This window comes from Macrobrachium rosenbergii, chromosome 6 (assembly GCF_040412425.1).
Source record: "Macrobrachium rosenbergii isolate ZJJX-2024 chromosome 6, ASM4041242v1, whole genome shotgun sequence".
In the NCBI taxonomy this organism is placed as follows: Eukaryota; Metazoa; Arthropoda; class Malacostraca; order Decapoda; family Palaemonidae; genus Macrobrachium; species Macrobrachium rosenbergii.
In genome coordinates this window covers 51,481,512-51,504,167 of record NC_089746.1, presented here as the reverse complement: position 1 = coordinate 51,504,167, position 22,656 = coordinate 51,481,512, and the positions used below count along the sequence as shown (strand labels likewise).

General features: G+C 35.7%; 1 protein-coding gene across 2 annotated transcripts in view; it reads left to right on the top strand.

Annotated features, from left to right (window-relative positions):
• Positions 1–1,992: 1,992 nt before the first annotated feature.
• Positions 1,993–22,656, top strand: part of LOC136839551 (tyrosine kinase receptor Cad96Ca-like) — a 36,487-nt gene continuing 15,823 nt past the window's right edge. Inside the window, exons 1-4 of one of the 2 annotated variants that reach the window (XM_067105791.1) lie at positions 1,993–3,066; positions 20,500–20,726; positions 21,094–21,313; positions 22,201–22,394. In XM_067105791.1, coding sequence (XP_066961892.1) covers positions 2,997–3,066; positions 20,500–20,726; positions 21,094–21,313; positions 22,201–22,394 — 711 coding nt within the window. In that variant the 5' untranslated portion in view covers positions 1,993–2,996. The remainder of the gene's footprint in view (positions 3,067–20,499; positions 20,727–21,093; positions 21,314–22,200; positions 22,395–22,656) is intronic. The other variant, XM_067105792.1, reaches the window with a different exon arrangement.

The following is a 22,656-nucleotide window of genomic DNA, read 5'->3' as shown; positions in this document are numbered from 1 at the left end:
ACCATTATTGTTCAGATCAGTCCAGATTATACCAATGAAAGCAAAAGCACCTATCCCCATCATAAGTCACTCTCTTCGGTTTGAAAGCTAAGGCAGACACGTCATTCAAATACTTTCCATTTTATATTACTAATTGCAAGCTGTCTTCAAACCAGCGCCACCCCCTACACTCCCCAAAACAAAAAGAAAATAAAAGCAAAATAATTTACCTTGTATCTGCGGCCACTGCAAAAGTATATGTGTATGTGTATAAATATATATATATACACACACACAGTATGTATACATAAATATATGTGCTGGCGTAGTAGCACTGTGGGTATGATTAATTAGTTGATTTATGAAACTTCAGCAATAAAACCAAGCACTTGGGCACATTCAGCCATTAAGCGCTCAGGACAATGAAAAGAGGGAGTTTGAGTGGTTGGACAGTAAAATGGAAGAATTACAGTAATGCCAACAGTGCAACCCACGAGGTGCCGTCAGTATGTCTGTGACGCTACGATGCTGTAAGATATCAGTTGAATTTTTAGTAACCAGGTTAATTTTCTTGATTGATAACCTCTATCGGAACACTACTGGTTTGATTAACTGATTATGAAATTTAGGTCTTGAAGACCAGCGACTAACTGGTTTGGACGACAAACTTAAGTGAATAAAAAAAAAAACCTACATCGAACCACTGGCATAAACTGAATTTAGAAATACACATGCATTAGTCTTCTTACTGAGATCCAGCGTCATTCAGTATATCAAAGACCTATATATATAAGTTTTTATTAATTTATTTGCTTTTATGGGTCCATAAACTAACAGATTCATTTATCAACTTGGAAAAAAAGGTGACAAAACCACTAAAATTTGAAAAAGACGGTAAGTAGAGTTGATGCTCTGTAAACAAGGTATCAGCTTCGACGAATTCTTAAATGACTTCTAATTCTGCGAATCCCAAATATGTCATTCAGCGTTCGCGTAATTTCCGCTCAGTTTCATGGAAGGAACGAATGCAAGTGTGGGACACCAAGTGTTGCCTATGGCCGTTATACTGGAAATGGCATCCATCCGTCCTTTATTATTATTATTTTTTAAAGTTCTCTCTCATTACCATTGTCCACCTCTTAATTGTCGCTTATATTCTAATATGCAAAATTTAAAATGTCATCCATTTCTTTGCGTAGGCCTAGAAGTGGTCCTCCCGACAGTCTTTTGTCTTCCCTCGTAACACTAACGACCAGTCTGCATTGTTATTTAAATGCGTTTTTCATCAACCGATATTTCACGGTTAGTGGCTTTATTACTTCTGGAGACCAGAATGTTTATTTTTCTTCCGTGATGAAGCTGCTTACTCCCCTAGAGAGAGAAAAAAAACAAGCTTGTGACTCAACAACAGAGCGTGAAAATGAATTATCATAAAAGCACATAATTACTGGAACAAGCAATTACCAGAACGTAAAATACGAATAAAAAGAAAAAAACAACAAAGGAAAATACATATCTGTACTATCATCGTCAGGAGCAGTAACTATAGTAGTAGCAAAATAGAACCATCTTCCTTTAGAGAGGAGGGTTTATTGGTGGTTATAAAAAGAGGGAAACCCTCACACCGTTATAGGCGATGGCGGAAAGACAAAGATATCACACACGGTATTCCATTCATGAACACCTGGCCAGCTTGATTCCTCTGCGTACACCTTCGGGCAACTTTCTACTTCCTGTCTAATTTACAGGAAGGACGACAAGTGTCCATCTCCAAGGAAAAAAAAATAAAATACTGCGGTAGCGTTCGTTCGGGCCATGACCATTATTTCCATAACATGAAGCAGTAAGAGGACGTAAACGCGGATATACACATCAAGACAAACAAGACTTAGGCAGGTCTCGTCGACGTCTTAAAATGATTTCGGGTGGTAACTCACCACCAGAGGTTTTCCAGGTATGTTCTGACGTCATCGCTGCTGCCAACATCCCCCTTCCCGCAAACACTCACACACTGTTGAAACCTTCTGCTGCACCATAACAATGCCGCATAGTTGCCTTTTACTTGTCGGGTCTCGTACGCATATTTGGCGAAGCATGTCCCTACGTTCCGTTAATAAGATACACAAGACTTAAGCTCGCCGCATCTCATATGTTATCTTCCTCTCTCTTCCATAACAGAAAGTGAAAGCTTTTCATTCAATACAAAGCCGTAATGGTGGTAGTGATAAGTGAATTCGAAATTGTTTCGTCCTACTTGATCGCCCGCGGTAGCGTTTCTCTCTCACCTGAGGTGCATGTAAGAAGACCTCGTATTGGCTTGGCTGCGAGTAAGGCTACCTGCCATTGGCCGAGACACCGATGTATAAGGTACAGTGGCCTTGTGAGCAACCACCTAAGAATTAACCCGTAGTCTGGGACAAATTCCTGTCCAGAATTCACAGAAGAGATCTTTCCTACACAAACAGTTCTTGTATTTTTTAATGTGAGGTGAAAAAGCTATCATAACTATTAAGCTGCACAGGAAAACTTATGTGACTCGAGGTTTGAATCAGGAAAAGAAGAGCTCGACGTATGGCAACAGTGTAGGCGGATCTGAAGAGCAAAGGGCCTTGGAGTTGGAAGAGATTTCTTAGTAGAAGCGCTCGCTGTGATCGTAACGGGGATCTCTCAAAAGTTTTCTAGTGGGGAAACTGCTCATGTTTTTGTGAGACTTGTAGCATTCATTTCATATAACAGAAGTGAATACCGGCGATGAACGTTGGTCATTGCGGGAAACAGAAAGGAGAAACTAGAAAAGTGATATTAAAGAGAAAGTAGCAAGTGAAGTGTACGAATGAAAATAATTCCGGAAATGGAGTTAATCTGATTTACTTTGAAATCATTGTAGTTGAGTCGTGCAATATTCAAGATAATGACGTCGATACGCCCAACCCTTGTGATGTGAAAATGAAATTAAGCATAATACGATGACTGTTGTGATGGTGTTACCGCCTCAGAGGATGAACCTGTCTGAGTGAATGAAAGTTGTAGGCGTCATGGATATTGCCCAGGCCTTCATTCTCTGCATCATTTTCGTCCCTATCAAAGGTAATTTATGGTTTATTTTGCATTAGGTTTAATAGATATCCACTTAAGAAATGGAAAATCTGAGATGGCAGACATTGTAGAACGCCAGGTGACGAAAGTAGGATGTGTGAGTGCGTTTGTTTGTCAGTATGTGTATGTATGGTTGTTAAAACTCACTAAGAATTTAGAAAAATATCGTTGAATTTTAAATTTGGTTGCATGCACAAAAAATCAGAGGGTAATGGTAAAATGTACACACCCTATATGTATATATATATATATATATATATATATATATATAGAGAGAGAGAGAGAGAGAGAGAGAGAGAGAGAGAGAGAGAGAGTATATGTGTTCATATATCCTTATTTGTTCTCTGCAAAGGGGGTGGTTCCAGAAAGACAGCTTTCGGTTTTCAGCCAGTGTTTAGGGTTAAGGTTGTAAGTTCCATGCTGTTAATTCTTAACCCCAGCTAATGTGGGTCGACTGATGGGCAACAGGCAAGGACTGAACCGCAGACCACCCTGTTGCAATCCCAGTGCTCTACCGCTGGGCTGTGGCAAATCCACTATGCCTTTGCGAACCCAAGCAGTTCATAGGGTAACTAATTTATTGTGCACAGCTAGAGTAGATGGTGGCATGGGATTAGCAACCTCATCGCAAAGTATTAGCTGTGAATGAGTGAGTAACGTCCTCTTGACCCAATCACCAATATGTATATATATATATATATATATATATATATATATATATATATATATATATATACTCTGTATATATATGTATATTTGTATATATATACATATATACTGTATATATATATGTATGTATGTCTTCTCATTGGCTGAAAGGAGAAGTCAGTGAACCACATTCTCTCTCTCTCTCTCACACACACTCTCTCTCTCGTTATTGTTGTTGCTGGAGACGCCTGGGAAAATAAATATCTTTGATGTTTGAAGCTGTTTTTCACTGTTGTTATTTCCCTTATCTTCCTGATTTCCCAAGTTTCAATGAAGAGATTCTCTCGTGTCCTTATTTGTTACATCCATTATTAGGCCTAAGTGTTGATGAGTAGTCATTTGTTAGTTGGCACCTACACACAAACGGAAATATGTAATCTGGGGAAATCTGTACGGTAATTATGGTAATTAATAGCCTTTGTAGAGAAATTCAATAACCTCCAAACACAAGATGGCCAAGTCTTGGCCTACTAAAGACACCTAACGCACATCATGAGCTGCTCCAGTTCAGGTCTTTGGTTGTTGCTCTGTGAGGTGCTGGAAAATGGTATTTTGGCTACTGTTGATTGATGCCTTGGTATAGATTAAGTCGGCTTCATGGAATTTGCGCAATGGTGGCCTGGTGCGCTCTGTAGACTTAGACCTGTACAATAGTGGCGTGGTGTGGTCCTGTGGACTCACCCACCTGTACAATAGTGGCGTGGTGTGGTCCTGTGGACTCACCCAACCGAGACCATGGTTTCTGTTGTGCCGTAGGCATTTTTGAAAAGTTGTGATAGTATAGTCAGTGTAGCTGGATCTGAAGGATACATAATTCAGAACCGAATATATAAATTTATATCAGGAGTTGGCGGTTCTCTGTTCCTTCTCTCTGCAAGGGGTTATAATTTTTCCACTTAACCAGGGAGGAATTATCAGGTTATACCTACTGAAGATACTGAGAGACTCATTCGTGGTGGTCACGAAAAGCATCCAGTAGTCAGTTCTCGTTTATCAGTTGTCAAGGTATGAAATTTTTCCTTTTTTTTCAAATATTCGCGGATTAGGCCGAATCTTTAGGAAAGAGTAAATTTCATTAGAGTTAATGAGAACTTTGTAGGCAAAGGATTAGTTTTTCAGTTGAAAACAAAATGGGCTATTGGATTTTTGTCATATTTATGTGAAACCCTTAAAATCTGAGGTTAATGAAGATACTGTGAGAATAGGGTTTTGTGAGCAGTTCGGAAATATATCAAAGAAAAATGAAGAAAAGCTCATATTTCAGTCTTACAGCTACTTACGAACGAAAGTTAGGGAATGGCAGAGAGTGATCCCAGGGGAAAAGGAATATTGTAAGAATAGTTTGAGGGATTTCGAGTATAAGGAAAACAAAATAGGAATATTAGATATTATGTTGTCGAGTAATTTGTTCATTGTACATTATACGTCAGTATGAATTGAGTAGAGCTTTGCTGTATATTGTTCATTGAAGCCTCCTGTACAGAGAACTCTAGCAGTCTGGCGAGAAGACAGCAAAAATTAATGGCAAGAACTAAGTTAAGTGGACAAGGGACGAAGTTTGGAGAAATTTAGTCAACAGTAGCAAGAGCTTAGAATAAAATCAGTTTGAAAGAAGAATTTTTTTTTATTCAAAAGGATCATAGGAGAGAGGTTTAATAAGACCAGACTATAAAAGTCTCTAAATGTTATAGTGAGTAATTTAGAAACAGTAGGAAGTAAGATAATCTATATATATATATATATATATATATATATATATATATATATATATATATATATATATATATATGTTATACACGAACATTAAACACGTACAGCTCTTACGTGATTTTCCATTTTAGTTAGAATGGTCTCTCAGGCGTAGAATTGAGGAACAGCAGTAATTTGCATTAACCTCACATAGTTAAATGATAAGCAGCACTGTCGTAAGTGTTCTTTTCTGCAGAGATATGGGGGAAGGATTGAAGGTTAAAGAAACCAAGAACCATTCATAGGAAGCTGTGGTTTCAAGGCCTAAGGTGGATCGTTAAGGAAAATTAGGAGGCTTCCAAACCTCAGAAAGAGAGAGAGAGAGAGAGAGCTACAAAAAATGGTTCTCAGGAGCTGCAATTATTTTTGACCAACCCTTCTTTTATACATATATTCGAGAAGGTATAAATACGAAGTGGAAGGTTTAGAAACGTCTGCATATACGGGTAAATAGGGGCGTATTTCTGCCACGTAGAAAGAAGCGGCATCCTCCTCGAGACACTAGCCTAGAACTGGGAGGTTAACACCCTGTGGAGACACCCCTTCGGAGGGGAAATGGCTTACGATAAATAATAAATTTTATATATATATATATATATATATATATATATATATATATATATATATATATGTGTATATATATAATGATGTACACACACACACATCGTAACATTTGAACGGGATTGTAACTGGCAGTGTAATAAAAGAGAAGTTCAAATCCACTTGAGGGCTGTTTGATCAATTACTTGTTAGATGCTTTAGCATTATATATATATATATATATATATATATATATATATATATATATATATATATATATATATATATATATATATATATGCCTATATATAGATATAGATTTATATATATATATATATATATATATATATATATATATATATATATATATATATATATATTAGCCTATATATATATATTTATGAATGGAAATTTGAGGCAATAGAATTTCACATAGGCCCTTTGCATCACGAAGCTTTGGAGGCAACGATACCATAGTCCTGTATACTTATAAATATGATTCTAAATATGCCTTTCCACCTTACGAGGTGGGTGACTGTAGAGGGTGTTAACCTCCCATTTCTGTGGAAGTTGTTTTGTGATGAGATTGCCAGCCCATTCCTCTCTTCGGCTTGGCTACAACCCACCAGAGTCGTATAACCTACAGGCACACAATTCATTTATTTAGGACGACGGAAACCAGGAATTCTTTAGAAAACGGCGTTGTGACGTTGCTTTCCTGTGGAATCGAACTCCGGTTTCTCACTGGTGAGACGAGGTCGTTGACCATTGAACTGCACACACACGCATATACCGATATATATATATATATATATATATATATATATATATATATATATATATATATTATACTTATATATATGTGTGTGTGTTGTATACACATATATGCATGCATATATATACAGAGGCTATGTAGCCTATGTGTGTATGAGGTCGTTGACCGTTGAACTGCATGAACCATATTAGCCTATTCACATACACGCACACACACACATGCATATACTGCATAAATATATGTGTGTGTATGTGTTATAAACACATATAAATGCATGTATATACATATGTATATAATATATATTATTACTCACTATATTATTCGCGCGCGCACACACACACATACACCTATATCTCCAGCCCTCTTTGGGCGGGAATCAACCGGTTCTCCTCTCTGGTGTATCGAGAATCCTGACCGTTGGACTGTAAGAGTATAATGTGTATATAGTATCCGCTATGGCCCGATAACCTAACATCAACCAATGCATACAAATATGAAGGACTTTATAAAAGTATCTTGTGTCTTAAACGAACTGTTAGTGCTTGTTATATATATATATATATATATATATATATATATATATATATATATATATATATATATATATATGGACATTATTTTTATTCATCTATTTCCTTCCTTTGTTTATGGCAATCGGAAGGTCTTTAGACTTTGGTTTATCATAGACCGTTACGTTTTTTTTTTTTCATTTTAACGATGAGTAACCGTTTTTTTTTTCTCAGGAGCTGATTTTAAATGGACGTTAGTGTAAGGGTTTATCTGTAGTGAAAAATTTTTCCACTTTGCAATTCTCTTCTCTCTCTCTCTCTCTCTCTCTCTCTCTCTCTCTCTCTCTCTCTCTCTCTCTCTCTCTCCAATGCACTGTCACATTTGTACGATGTTTTAATTGAATTGTCTCAGATTCCTTTTGTCATTGCTCTAAGTTTAGTCGAGCTTGTAAATATAATCATTTGTTAATACACTGCACGATATTAGATTTTTTATTATTATTATTATTGTCTCTGTTAACACAAGGTTTATAGTTTTTGCTTTCACCCGAAGATGTTAAACTCTTTGTTTTTTGTCAACCAATAACCTCTCTTCAGACACCGAAGAATAATATCTCAGTAAGTTTACTTTTCTTGGAAATTAGGGCTTGTCTCTGAAGACACTAAACCCAAGAGGGCTCTAAAGGGAAATCAGCCTGAGAAGTTCCTCGTTGGACGGGTCGATATCGTTCTCGGCAAGCACTCTGCTGGGCCCGCGTTCGAGTCTCCGACCGGCCAATGAAGGATTAGAGGAATTTATTTCTGGTGATAGAAATTCACTTCTCGCTATAATGTGGTTCGGATTCCACCATAAGCTGTAGGTCCCGTTGCTAGGTAACCAATTGGTTCGTAGCCACGTAAAATAAGTCTAATCCTTCGGGCCAGCCCTAGGAGAGCTGTTAGTCAGCTCAGTGGTCTGGTTAAACTAAGGTATACTTAACTTCAGCCTAGGGAGAAAGAGAGAATTTATAGGAAAGGGTAATAAATAAATAATTACGAGTAAATAGACAATAAAACCGAATCAACTGAATTCAGGAGATGTCTGCAGAAAGCAGAAATGAATTTGCTATGGGCTGAAACGTCTGAAGATCTGATTTCACAACTGCACGAGGCAAACTATCCCGCAGTTTAGCTGTAGCCTAGATAGAACTCCTAGCAGTGTCGTTTTCTAGTACCAGTAGACTATCTTTCTTAGACATGTCTATATGGAAATTTTTCTTGTTCGCGTATGTGTCACGCTTGCTATTGACTCTCTATTACTTTAAAAAAGACAGAATGACAAATGACAATACTTTTGGTCAAATTACCTGTAATAGTGCGTTTTTGGGAAGTTGTCTAAAGGTTCGAATATTTATAAGTACATTCGAAAATGAGAATTTATTGTCATTAAGTGATCACATTATTCGACGAATTTTTTTTACCAAGAACACCATAATTATTATTATTATTATTATTATTATTATTATTATTATTATTATTATTATTATTATTATTATTATTATTATTCAGAAGATGAACCTTATTCGTATGTAACAAGCCCACAGGGACCATTGACTTGAAATTCAAGCCTCCAAAGTATATGGTGGTGTTCATTCGAAAGGGGTAACAGGAGGTAACATTCTGTGCAGAGTTTTAAAACAAAGCGATTATGAATTCTGCTAGAGCTAAGAATATCATGATTTCGTGACAGAGGGTATAATTATGTGAGCCCTCTGGCGCTTCAGTTTCCAGGTAGTTCTTCCGCTCATACTTCTTGAACATGATGTATGCAAATAGGTTTCTTGACGCATGCATTTAAATACCACTGGTCGTTCTATCAGCGAAGTTAAGCAACTCTCTAAATATCCGTGGTTCAGGGAATTTGGGTTAACAGCTTCGTCCCAATTGGAAAAGATATATATATATATATATATATATATATATATATATATATATATATATATATATATATACTGTATATATATATTATGTACATATATATATATTATATATATATGTCTGTGTGTATATATATGTATGTATGTATATATATAAATATAAATAAATGTGTATATATATATGTGCATCTATATATATATAATTTATATATAAATATATATATATGCACACATACATATATATATATATATATATATATATATATATATATATATATATATACATATAGTATATATATGTATATATATATATACACGCGGGTGCTCGTAGCTCAGTGGTTAGTATATATCCTTATCACCCCAGGTATGGGTGGCTTGAAAGAACAGCGCCCAAATCCATTCAGACTCAGCTGGGATTCGAACCCGCTTCTTTTGGTTGTTGAGGAGGGGAGCAGCTTACTAACCACTGAGCTACGAGCACCCATATATATACATATATATATATATATATATATATATATATATATATATATATATATTTATATATATATATATATATATATATATATATATTTGGTTAAACATGATTTTTTAATTATGTAGTATTAAATATGAATTAATGAGCACTTTTGATTTGCATGAGATTATTACCCAATTTAAACATTTGTTAATGAGAAAAAATCAAAGAGGTCATTCACTTCCTCAGGACTGAACATCCATTTGCGTCAAAAGAAAAAAAAAATAATAATAATAAAAAAGAAACATCGCCATGAGTGTATCCTCTCTCTTAAGAACATCAGAGATCCTGCCTTCTGTCCTCCTTGTTCCTATTGTCCTTCGGCCAGTCCTGGGAGTAGAAGGATACCGTGGGTGTTGATTTGACTCTAGGGTGTGCCGTTCAGAAGGTGACTAGTTAGAGTCTGAATTACAACAAGCGCATGTAAAGTGTGTGGGTGTGGGTGTGGGCGTGGGTATGTGTGCATACGTTAATGCTCACGCATGTGAAATTTGGATATTTGTGAATGGCTTCACATGCTCATACACATGCACATATCTATCTTTACCTGTCTATCTATCTGTATATATATATATATATATATATATATATATATATATATATATATATATTATATTTATATTTATATTTATAAGTATATATGTATATACATATATATACTGTATGTACAGTATATATATATATATATATATATATATATATATATATATATATATATATATATATATATATATATATATATATATATATATATATATATATTATATACTGCTTATACAGTATATGTATATATATAAATTATATATATATATATATATATATATATATATATATATATATATATATATATATATATATATTTATATTAGTATGTATGTCTATATGTGTGTCTGTGTGGAGACATATATCAACATCCAGACTTCGGTCCTAGTTTGCACACACACACACACACACAAAACGTAAGGTTCCCTTGAGGGCGTCGTACTTGGTGGTGCTCTGCGTTCCGCCGCCTTCGATATGGCAAGGAGTTCATTGCTACACTGGGGTTTCCCAGGGGTCTTGGGGTGGGCCTTAGAGTCGCTTGGGAAAGGGGGAAGAGGTGGGGTGGGGCGGGACCGTCAACATTCGTGTTTTTTGGTAGGTCCGTAATGGCGGATGCAAGAGGAATATTACTCGGACAAAAGGAGTGCGAATGACCTTTGGTATTTGTATGCGGTGCGTATGAAACGTGTATTCTTTTTTTTTTTTACAAAAATATACGGAGTTAGGTATATAAATATACGTCGGTATAGTTATATAAGTCCCGTAAACCTTTAGGAATGCAACGCATTGGTATTTGAACGCGTATGAACTTTTGACATTAAGGGACGCTAATGCAAAGTCGCCATTCATAGGCTAATGGCTGAAGCTAGTCTTATTCATTTGAAATTAAGGCGATGAATATATATATATATATATATATATATATATATATATATATATATATATATATATATATGTGTGTGTGTGTGTGTGTGTGTATGTATGTATGTATATATATATATATACAGTATATATATACACACATATATATGTATAATCTATATATGTGTGTGTGCGTGTGTGTATACGTATTTATATATCGTTTATTCATTTATATATTATATATATATATATATATTATATATATATATATATATATATATATATATATATATATATATATTCATTTATTACTTGATTCTTTGACATTAACCTGTGTGATGTCTGTGGTCCTTCGTGACGCCAGTTTTCACGATTCAATCAATCACTCTGTTGCATATTTTCCCTGCGTTATTGAGCACCCTGTTTTCATTGCGGATTCTGTATTGTTGCATTCTGTGCTTTTATGTCTGTTCGGTTGATTTACCTTTTGTCAGGCGTCTGTTCATTTTCAGTCACGGTCTTATGGTTGAATGACTGAATTTTGCAACTCAACAATGATTGACCTATAAACAATCACAGTCAACTTTTGGACCAAGCTCATGAAATTCACCAACATATGGTTTCTTTTTTATGATTGCACGTATTTCAACCCATATAATTTTCCTTTATCGGCTCTGGGTACTTTTTCGTTTAAGACATTTGATAGTTAGCCTAATGTGTATAGAATTCTCGATATGTTTGAAGTGATGTTTGCAGTGATGTTGCCATTAATATCGGCAACACAGGAGATTTTTAGCAGAGGCACTGTTCATAGCATCTTTGCCTTGTTTCACTGCAACACTGGTCCTTAATATTATTGTAACAGCCCCCAGGGACTGTTGGCGATTCTGGTCGAGATTCTAATAAATTCAGGTAAATTGGTAAAGAAGTGTATAAGATGATTATCGTTAACTGCATCATTAAGTTTCTTGAAAAAAATATTAATATTTAATGTTGACTTAGAGGAATTCAGTAAATTTAATTTGGTAAAGGAATGCATAAGATAATTAACGTCAACTGTATAATTAAAAATTGCTTGAAAAAAGATCAAATACAAATTTCTTATTGACGTTGCGATATTCACTAAATTTAATAAAGTAAAGGAATGTGCAATTATCGTTAATTGTTTCATTAAAAATTGCTTCCCAAAAGATCCCGTAGGGGGGTAGCGCCGTCAGTGCACGTTACTAAAAGGTTCTTTGCAGCGTTCGTTCGGCCCGTAGCTGCAACCCCTTTTCATTCCTTTTACAGTACCTCCATTCATATTATCCTTCTTCCATCTTACTATCCACCCTCTCCTAACAAGCATGTCCTAGTGCAACTGCGAGGCTTTCCTCCTGTTGCAACTTTCAAACCTACCTACTCTCAATTTCCCTTCCAGTGCTGAATGACCTCATGAGTCCCAGCTCTTGGCCTTTGGCCTAAACTCTGTATTCCATTTCCATTTCCCAAACAAGATGACAAGAACAAATTTTCACACGGTCATAGGGGGTATTGTATCTCGTAGTGTATATTCATAACAGACTCAAGTGAAGCACCTTCATTAATTGGAAGACATCTGAGCGATGGTCGACTTCCAACCAGGTGCAGTTACTTAAATGTAAATACTGTATGATGTTTCTTGTCTAGACGAAAATGTTAAACATTTATAAATCGACTATACATACAACGGTAAATCTTTGTAAAAATAAGAAAAATTTTTTATTGTTCAGAGGTTGTGGAGAAGAAATGGACTGAAGACAAATCCTAAGCAGGGCGGAATAGGAAGATTAAAGTACCTGGCTCAAAGACATTCAAAGGTCTGTCAAGTTGTTGTTTTGTAAAATTGGCATCAGGTCAGCTCTCTAATCGTGGTTGGTAGAGTATAGGCGCCAGGCAGTACAGTCGCTGTTGGTCATGTATCAGTTTGTTGTAGAATCACTGGAGTGACCGATAGGAAATCACCAATGCCCCTACACACTTCAACAAATAACCAAAGAAAACTGGAAGCTCTTTCTTTCAGCTAGAACGAGTTGTTGGGGGCATTGCCTTTGCAACAGCACCCCCTGAATGATTAATTTTTCCTGTAATGCCCAGTGGCTCATTGTATAGTGTTTATCTCAACCTTTCCTCTTATCATGAGATTACTGACACATCTTTGTGTCTTCAGAAGCCTCTTGCGTTTTATTTGAAATGTTTGTCAACTTTAGTACTAGCCTACTTCATAAGTCGTATTCTTTGACACAGTTTTGCTCTTTTGGATCAGAACTGGATTGAGGATGCTTCCTGCTTGTCTGGATTCATCTCGCGAAAACAGGGACACCATTAAGAGTGAGGGGTGAAGTTATATGTTTTTATTCATACATTTATGTGAAATTCAAGCCTTCCACACTCTAATTTTGGAGACATTTAACATTTGATATGACTAACAAAAGAAAAGGACCCAGTTCAGTTTTAAGCTCTACTTGGCACGAGTGACCATTTCTAGAAGGAGTATTACAGGAAAGGGCTTTAGGAAACCTCAGTTGAGAGAAACATAAGTCATAGGTTTCGGCACACGATGAGAAATTTATTACCTTGTGAGAAACCTTAAACATTAAAACTTTTAATTTGAAAAATCCAACACTTAAGAAGAAAATACTGTAGTATTAAGCTATAGTCCGCCTAACAGTACTGGTTTTGCATGCTGAAACGTATTATACTCGTACGCCAATGTCATTTATCCTTTGTGTAGGAAAAACGGGGTCAAACATCTGATTACCGGTACAATAAATATTAAAGATAATGTAATGAAAATAAGATAAAAGCAAGAATCAACCTGCTGATTATATCGATACTGCAACCACGAAAAAGAAATAGATGATTGAGAGAAAGGTGGCAAACGACAGTGAATACTAAATATTTATTGCCGTTCCCTGCCAAGTACGTCAAAAATAATTACGACTTAGGGAAGTATGACTTTGAAGCAAAAGAAAATGGAGGGCGAAGAAAACGGAACATCAAGGTGCGCCTACAATAACAGTGAATTTTGTCCGATAGTACAGTAGAAAGAATGTTTTTGCTTACTCAGCGAAATTACTTGTTTACAAGAGTGGGTAAACCCTGGATAAGCCCAAGTAAAAGTGATGGAATTTCAGTTTCCTTATTTTGTATGTCAAAAAATAAAATCCACTGGAACCGGTTCGAATGTTACGTAAGAGTGAAAATGGCCTAGATAGAGTGAGGGAGGAATTTGTTTAGTTTTTGCCTTTGTATTGATAATATTAGGGATGAATACGACCCCTTTAGTGTGATTAAAATAGATAAAAAGTTAAAAGCAATTATATAGGATATATAAATATAAAAATATAAATATATACATATGTGTGCAAACATATACACATACAGACACACATATATATGTATATGTATATATATAATGTTTATATATACAGTATGTATGCATGTGTGTGTATGCGTATATGTATGCACATTTATGTATATATTTATATTGTTCTATTTATATATCATATATAATTGCTTTTAACTTTTTATCTATTTTAATCACTCAAGGGGTCGTATTCATATATATATATATATATATATATATATATATATATATATATATATATATATATATATATATATATATATATACAACATAGAGTAAATAATTTTCTAAAAATTGAATAGACATATCTGTCACAAGTAATTTTGGACACTCATTCCGGATAAACAGCCTTATATGCCTTGATTTCTAGAAATAATTCCTGAATTGCATATTCTTCCATTTGTATTTCTTGATCATCGTCACAAGAGTTGAAGCTGGCGAATTGTCCAAAATGACGGATCTTGTGATCTCTCTACAGTTCTATTTTGTAAATTAAGCGGAGACAGAGGCAGGCAGAGCAAAAAGAAGCACTTGACAGACGTTTATACATATATATATATATATATATATATATATATATATATATATATATATATATATGTATATATATATATGTATATATATATATATATATATATATATATATATATATATATATATATATATTTTTTTTTTTTTTTTTTTTTTCGAACGTATTGCTTTAGTTGTAAAGTAATCATCCTATGTAAAGTTTTCCTTATATTAAAAAAACTGTCGTTAAATTTGTATGGCCTCATTTATTGATATTAAGTATAGCGAATCCACTCCCTTCTTCTGTAGTTAGCAGGTCCTAATTTGGCCTGTGTAAGCTATGTATTACTACACAACTTTATTTTTTCAGTCTTCATTGTACAATGACGTTGATGTTTCCAGGGGGGCAAACAAAAAAACTTTTACCTATTTCACCGTAATAACGGCTAACGCAAACAAATACGATGTTCATCTTGTGTTTGCTTTTATTTCCAACAACCTCAGAGCTATTGCATTAAAGTTAAGAGGTTTATCAAATGCGAAGACCTACACTGTTTATACAAGCATTAGCCCATAAAAGACTTATTAGAGTTCCTGATGTGCTCAAAAGTTTGATGATTGCAAATTAAAATAATAGAGAAGTTATGGATTTAGACAAAAGATGCCTTACGAATTTCAGTGAGGTCTTTCACCCTTGAGGCATCGGCGTTTCTTTTACTGGTATTAACCCAACCGATTGCCGTTTGTGTCATTGACCGCAACATTCACTGTGTGAATCACCATCGTCGTGATGCGCATAACAATGCATGACTTGAAACCACCTGACGCTTTTGCATACGAAGATATTTTAAGTCGACGCCGACTGACCTCTCAGGTTTTCCATTTGTTTAAGGCGCATCAGTAACCGTTCAGTAACGGAAACTGGCAGCCGATTACCGTTAAACCCGATGCCGTGGCTTTCGGCACCCGAAAAGAAGAATGTGGCAAGGCTAATAAGAATGCAGCCCAGTTACTTTGCCTGCCCCGCTGACACACGCCGTCTCACTCTCTCCAGATTAGCGGAAAAAGTTTTCGGTTTTCACTCGCCCTGAACCTGCTGCCCCGTTATGCCAGCGTACGTGTACCGGGTCCCCTGTGTCACCCAGGGGATATCCTCTCCACCCCTACAACCCCACAAACCCCTTCGTTCACTCCCCGACCACATCGATTGAGGTCTCTCTTGACTCCCCCAACAGCTACTTTCTCTCCGAGCGTTCCCACCGCCATGTCCACGAGTCGTCGTCAGGTGGAAGCGTTTTCTGTGTTACCGTTAGCCAACTTTCTCTTTTTAACTGTTCCAGCGCAACGGCGCGGTGGTGTGATGTTGTCAGCGCCAGTATATTCTGTGTGAGTTTGGTATTTTTCATTTCATACTGTGAATATTATGCAGAGGTTTCTTTAGTGTGAATGCAGTTTATAATAAATATATACAGTTCGAGGGGAAGGGGGTGGAGGGGATTGAAAACCAGAAAATAGCTATAAGTAGCCTATTATTTTTATTTTAATAATGCCAGTTGATTAGACCACAGAACGCACACTTTAGCAATGCTGTATGTATGACGATAGTTTTGTTCCTTTCTTTGAATTATTATTATTATTATTATTATTATTATTATTATTATTATTATTATTATTATTATTATTATTATATGGAAATTAGAACTTGGAGTTGTTGGTTTTGTCTCTGAAAATAAATTTTTTGTCTTGAGACTAAAAAAGAAAAACTCCTTTTATGCATAATTCACAAAGCGAGAGAGAAAATATAGGCTGATGTTAAAAGGGTCTACCGCCTTGAAAAAATCGCAAAAAATTCCGAGAAAAATTCAATAATTATAAAATAAAGAAATTTACTGCAGGGACAACCACAAGCCTTGCACCACATTTCGGTAAATCTTTCCGGCTAGGGCAATTGAAGCTAATTTAAATCCAGATTTTATTTTCGGGTTCTTCGTCTCACTTACTACATGGACATTTTAAATCTCTCTCTCTCTCTCTCTCTCTCTCTCTCTCTCTCTCTCTCTCTCTCTCTCTCTCTCTCTCTCTATATATATATATATATATATAAGATATATATATAGAGAGCTGATTATGTATATATATATATATATATATATATATATATATATATATATATATATATATATATATATATGAAGATATATATAGAGAGGGCTGATTATGTATATACAGTATATGCATATATATATATATATATATATATATATATATGTATATACTGTATATATATACAGTATATACATAGGCTATATATATATAATGTACATATTTATACATGCTCATCCCTGAAGGCTTGCTGAGAAGCCGGAAGGCTGTACCCGTCTGTCGCCACCTCCTCCAGAGGGAAAAGATGTAAATGAGGAATAAAATATCTATCTATCGATCTGTCTATCTGTGTCTATAAATAAATATATATATATATATATGTATATATATGCATATATATATGTATATATATGCATATATATATGTATATATATATACATATATTTATGTATATATATATATGCATGTTTGTGTTAGGGCAAGGGAAAATTAAGTAAATGTGTGTATAGAAGTATAATTGTTGGTAAAGGAATCTGTACATCAAGAACTCATTTATTTTAGATAAATTAGCAGTCCTGGTAAAATATCTATCTATCGATCTGTCTATCTGTCTATAAATATATATATATATATATATATATATATATATATATATATATATATATATATATATATATATATATATATATATATATATATATGTATGTATATATATATGCATGTTTGTGTTAGGGCAAGGGAAAATTAAGTAAATGTGTGTACAGAAGTATAATTATTGGTAGAGGAATCTGTACATCAAGAACTCATTTATTTTAGATAAATTAGCAGTCCTGGTCCTCATGTCACTCATGCAAGCTGATCATCGTTCTGCTCTTGTATTCTGGGAATGCTTTTATAATCAAGCATAATCATGATTGTATTCTGGGAATGCTTTTATGATCAGGCATAATCATGATTGTATTCTGCGAATGCTTTTATGATCAAGCATAATCATAATTGTATTCTGGGAATGCTTTTATAATCAAGCATAATCATCATTCCTTTGGTAAATGAAATCCAAAACTATTTTAAAGTCGCGTTTATATCATTTTTACCCTTTGAAGTGTTCTGTTTTGAATATGAACTGACTGCTTGTCAGTAAACCTCTGTTGCAGGCAGCGACGAGTTGGGACGGACAGCCTATTATTCTTTTGCATTTTGTTATTGCACTGAATTGAACTTCAAAAATGAGCCATCGGTTTTCAGCAGTTTAGGTTTTTCTTATTTATTTATTTTCAGTATTTCCTTGACATTCTTTGTAAAAGATACTACTACTTTCTACGTTGTCAAGTATAGTTAGTCAGTGCTCAGTTTAATTCCAGCGGTGCTGAGCTTTCTCTCTCTCTCTCTCTCTCTCTCTCTCTCTCTCTCTCTCTCTCTCTCTCTCTCTCTCTCTCTCTCTCTCTCTCTCAGCCTAAGGCAATGATGTGAACAGCCTAGATAATTCCTCGACCCTGATTAATATGAACATACGTATCAAACATTTTTCTTTTTGGTATTCCATAATGTTTTTGTGATTTTACTGCAAGCGAATACTTACGCGTGTATGACACGTCAAGGTATTTCCTCAATTCCAGATCTCCGTATGGAGGTAGTGCCGTCAGTGCACCCCATGCGGTGCAATGTAGGCATTACTTATGGGTCTTTGCAGCGTTCCGTCGGCCCCTAGCTGCAACTGCTTTCATTCCTTTTACTGTACCTCCGTTCATATTCTCTTTATTACATCTTACTGTCCATCCTCTTCTAACAGTTGATTCATAGTGCAACTGCGAGGTTTTCCTCCTGTTACACCTTTCAAACTTTTACTGTCAATTTCCGTTTCAGAGCTGAATGGCCTTAGTTGCCCCAGTGCTTGGCATGTACGCCTAAAATCTATAAATCTATCAATTCCAGATCGTCGAGAGAGAGAGAGAGAGAGAGAGAGAGAGAGATTAAAGCCACGTTAATGGCGGCAGGAGTAAAAACCAGGTTGTTTTTTAAGCTGCATTTTTAGTGCAAATCGTGACGCGGAGAGCAAAGTCGTACACGCACGAATGGCTTTCGAGGTCAGCTATATAAAGCAGAGTTTTCAGTATTTCCTGAATAACAGAAAACGAAGAAGAAGAAGAAGAAATGAAAGACGTGATCTGCATTTATAGAGCCTTGTCAGTTTTGTTGACTTTTAGTGAGAATTCGCTTCAGCTTCTTTTTTTCGCTTATTAGGAAATTGCTTTGTGATATTGGTTGATTTTACAGTGAAACTCACATTGTAGTGTGTTTTGTGTGTATTTCACGCTTTCACATTTTCAGCCAGTTTTTTTTTTACTTTGTTGTAAGCATAAGTTCGTTTTTGATCTCGAAAAATTTGTTTCAGTTTGTGAATTTTTCTAACAACCCCGTTATTCTTTTTTGTATAATGCAACTAATTTATTTATATTCCTTTTCGGTTTTATGACGACATATTTGGGTAAAAGTTTTGCATTTATATTCCTGTCTTCTTTGTTCATCATTCCAAGTATTTTCTTATTTCCTAAAAAGATAAGCTTTTCTTTTCATATGTTTATATTACAATCGGATTATCATTTTTCAACAACCGCTTTCTCCCTCCTCTCTCATAATACAGCCAGTTTTCCTTCTATTTCAATAATTTTTCTCATAATATATCAAACGACTTTCCACGCCATTCAGCGACATTTTTATACGTTAGATAATAATAACATAAATTGAAAATATAAAAATGGGAAAAAAATCTTTTTATAGGAATAATAATAAAATTTTAAGAAAAAAATAATAACAATAATCTTAATGATAATATATATACACATATATATATGTATGTATAATATGAAAATTGGTGGCCACCCCAACCCGCCCCGATAAAATTTTCCTGGATCCGGTGGTGCATAAGAGGCGCTGTAATTACTGTAGGAATGCAGTATAATGTTTTTGATGTTCGAAAACAAAACACGCACACACACGAGAACCACATAAAAGACAAGAATGTTTTATTAATTCATTCTTTTTGCATCACGTGCATGTAGAAGACAAGACCTTAATATTAGGGGTGGGTAAAATGCCTACATTTCCCTTCGCAAAATTCCAAGATTTTTCAAGTTACGAGATCATGAAATTAAAAAAAAAAAAGGTAACGAGGTAATAGGAAATCACACGAGAGAGAGAGAGAGAGAGAGAGAGAGAGAGAGAGAGAGAGAGAGAGAGAGAGAGAGAGTAAACCTTTCTGGAGCGGTTGACCTTCAGTCACTAACCTGTTCGGCACATTTTCACAGGAATCTTTGGCGCGAACTCGCCTCCTTCCTTGGACTCGGAGAAGCACTGGGTGCTGTACGAAAACGACGAAATTGGCCACACGGTTACGACGCTCAGGGCCAGAGACTCAGAGCAAGACCCGGTGTATTTCACCCTCGAGTCCAAGGGCCCAGGCCCAGACATACACACGTACTTTACGGTGGACGAGAACAACAGGGTAAAGGTCGCCAAGAACCTTACTGGACTGGTAAGTATTCCTACAGTGTCGTTCAGTCACTGTCTATTTGAAGGCAAAAATCAGTGTAGTGTAGCATAGTCCGTTCCCTTGCGTTTGAATTCAGATCTGCTTATCAGTTGATTTCCTATTTGTTACCAATTGAATTACATCTCTCTCGGTAATCTTAAAGTAGTCTGACTATATATATAGGACTGAAGACGGCTGGATTAGAACAGATATTCAAATTCATTAATAATCTGTCGCATGTTAAAATTGCAAATGTAGCTAAGTCACCTATGTTTTTGATATAGGCCTGTAGTCTAGAACTGAAGCCACCAGCGAGTCAGCCTTCATGTTTTATTCGAAGACCACTGAGTAGATTATTTTACCTCCTCAGGCCGTCAATGGAAATGCCAGCTTTATCTTAGTGGTGCGCCTTCACGATGGGACGACGTCGCCCATCGTCGAAGTCCGAGTCGATGTCAAGAAGAGTGGCAACGGGAAAAGCAGGGGCAGACCTTCTTGGATCACCGAGAATTCTCCCTTCAGTAACCTCGGCTTTCCTTCGAGGACGCCTCCTGTTATTCCTCCACTGTTGCCGCAGCCTAGTGCCCATGGTCAGTATCTGTAAATATATTCGTTGATTTGAGTTGATCGCTCTCACACTTCCTTTGTTTCTGGTCATCTCATTTTTATCCAACATAATTCTTAATCTTGTGTGTACTCTGAATCGCATCGCAGCAATTTTTAATTACCTGTTATTCCATAATTGTTCCTCGAAACTCTCTGAATATCACAAAACATTTTTAGTTTTATTTCATTGAGGCCTCGTGCAGTTTTTATCCCTCTATAATAAGGAGTGCCTCACAGTGACTATAGACTCCAGTTCTCTTATCATTATAACTAAGAATCCTGAGGCTTTTATTCTTTCAAAAATATCTCCAAGACTTGATTTGGCTTTTATTATCTCATGCCAGTCTCCCAGAACTAAGGCTTCTATTTTTTCAGAATTGTCTAAATATTGTAGTTTCAGGCTCTCATTATTACCTACACAGCCCAACCGTTTTGTGCTTTATAAATATTGCCCATTATTATTATTGCCCTTCTTTTTTTATATAGCCACTTGTATGTTAAGCTGTGAACTATTTCATCAACTCTCTGATTGCTCCACTTCTCCAATTATCAGCATCGATGACCATCTGTTGCTGGTTCAGTGAAGAACTGTGGAAAATATATGATTTATACAAAACATATTGAACGCTTCTCCAACACGTTAAGTGCAGAAAGATATATATAAAAAATATGCCCGATACATTAATCACAGATCTTATTCTTACATTTTAGTGTGTGTTCCTTATAAACCCCATTTTTAAAAATTTAAGTACTAACTCGAGATATGCACGTCTGATATTTTCTCTTATTCTGCTTGGCGACATTTTACCCACAAAATTATAACGGCCCCATTCTCTCTCTCTCTCTCTCTCTCTCTCTCTGTCATGCTCAGTTCCGCCGCAGCTTCTGGTCAAGAACCGAGAATGGGTCGTGTACGCCGACGACCCCGTCGGGCGAATCGTCGACATCGTCACCGTCAAAGACCTCTCGGGAGAAGGGTATAACCTGACCTTCGTGGGTTCTCCAGGTTTCCTGGAGGTTGACCACTTCGGAAAGGTTCGAGTGGCCAAGCCACTTGTTCATGTGGTGAGTTAAGACGCCCTTCGTCCTTTGAACACTTGCTACTTATATCTGAGCTTTGGTCTTAATGGCTCTCGTTTCTTGAACTGTTTGTGTAAGAAGATGAGAGCATTAAGTGTAACAAGACTCCTTTTGCTGTTGCTCAGACCCTCTTTAAGTTTTTAAGGGATTGCCTTACATTTCAGGTTCGAAGTAGAAGGGTTTTCTTTGATCATAGGACTGTGTTACATCTTTCATAGTCAGCAAATAATTCCTGGCCTTTACCCAA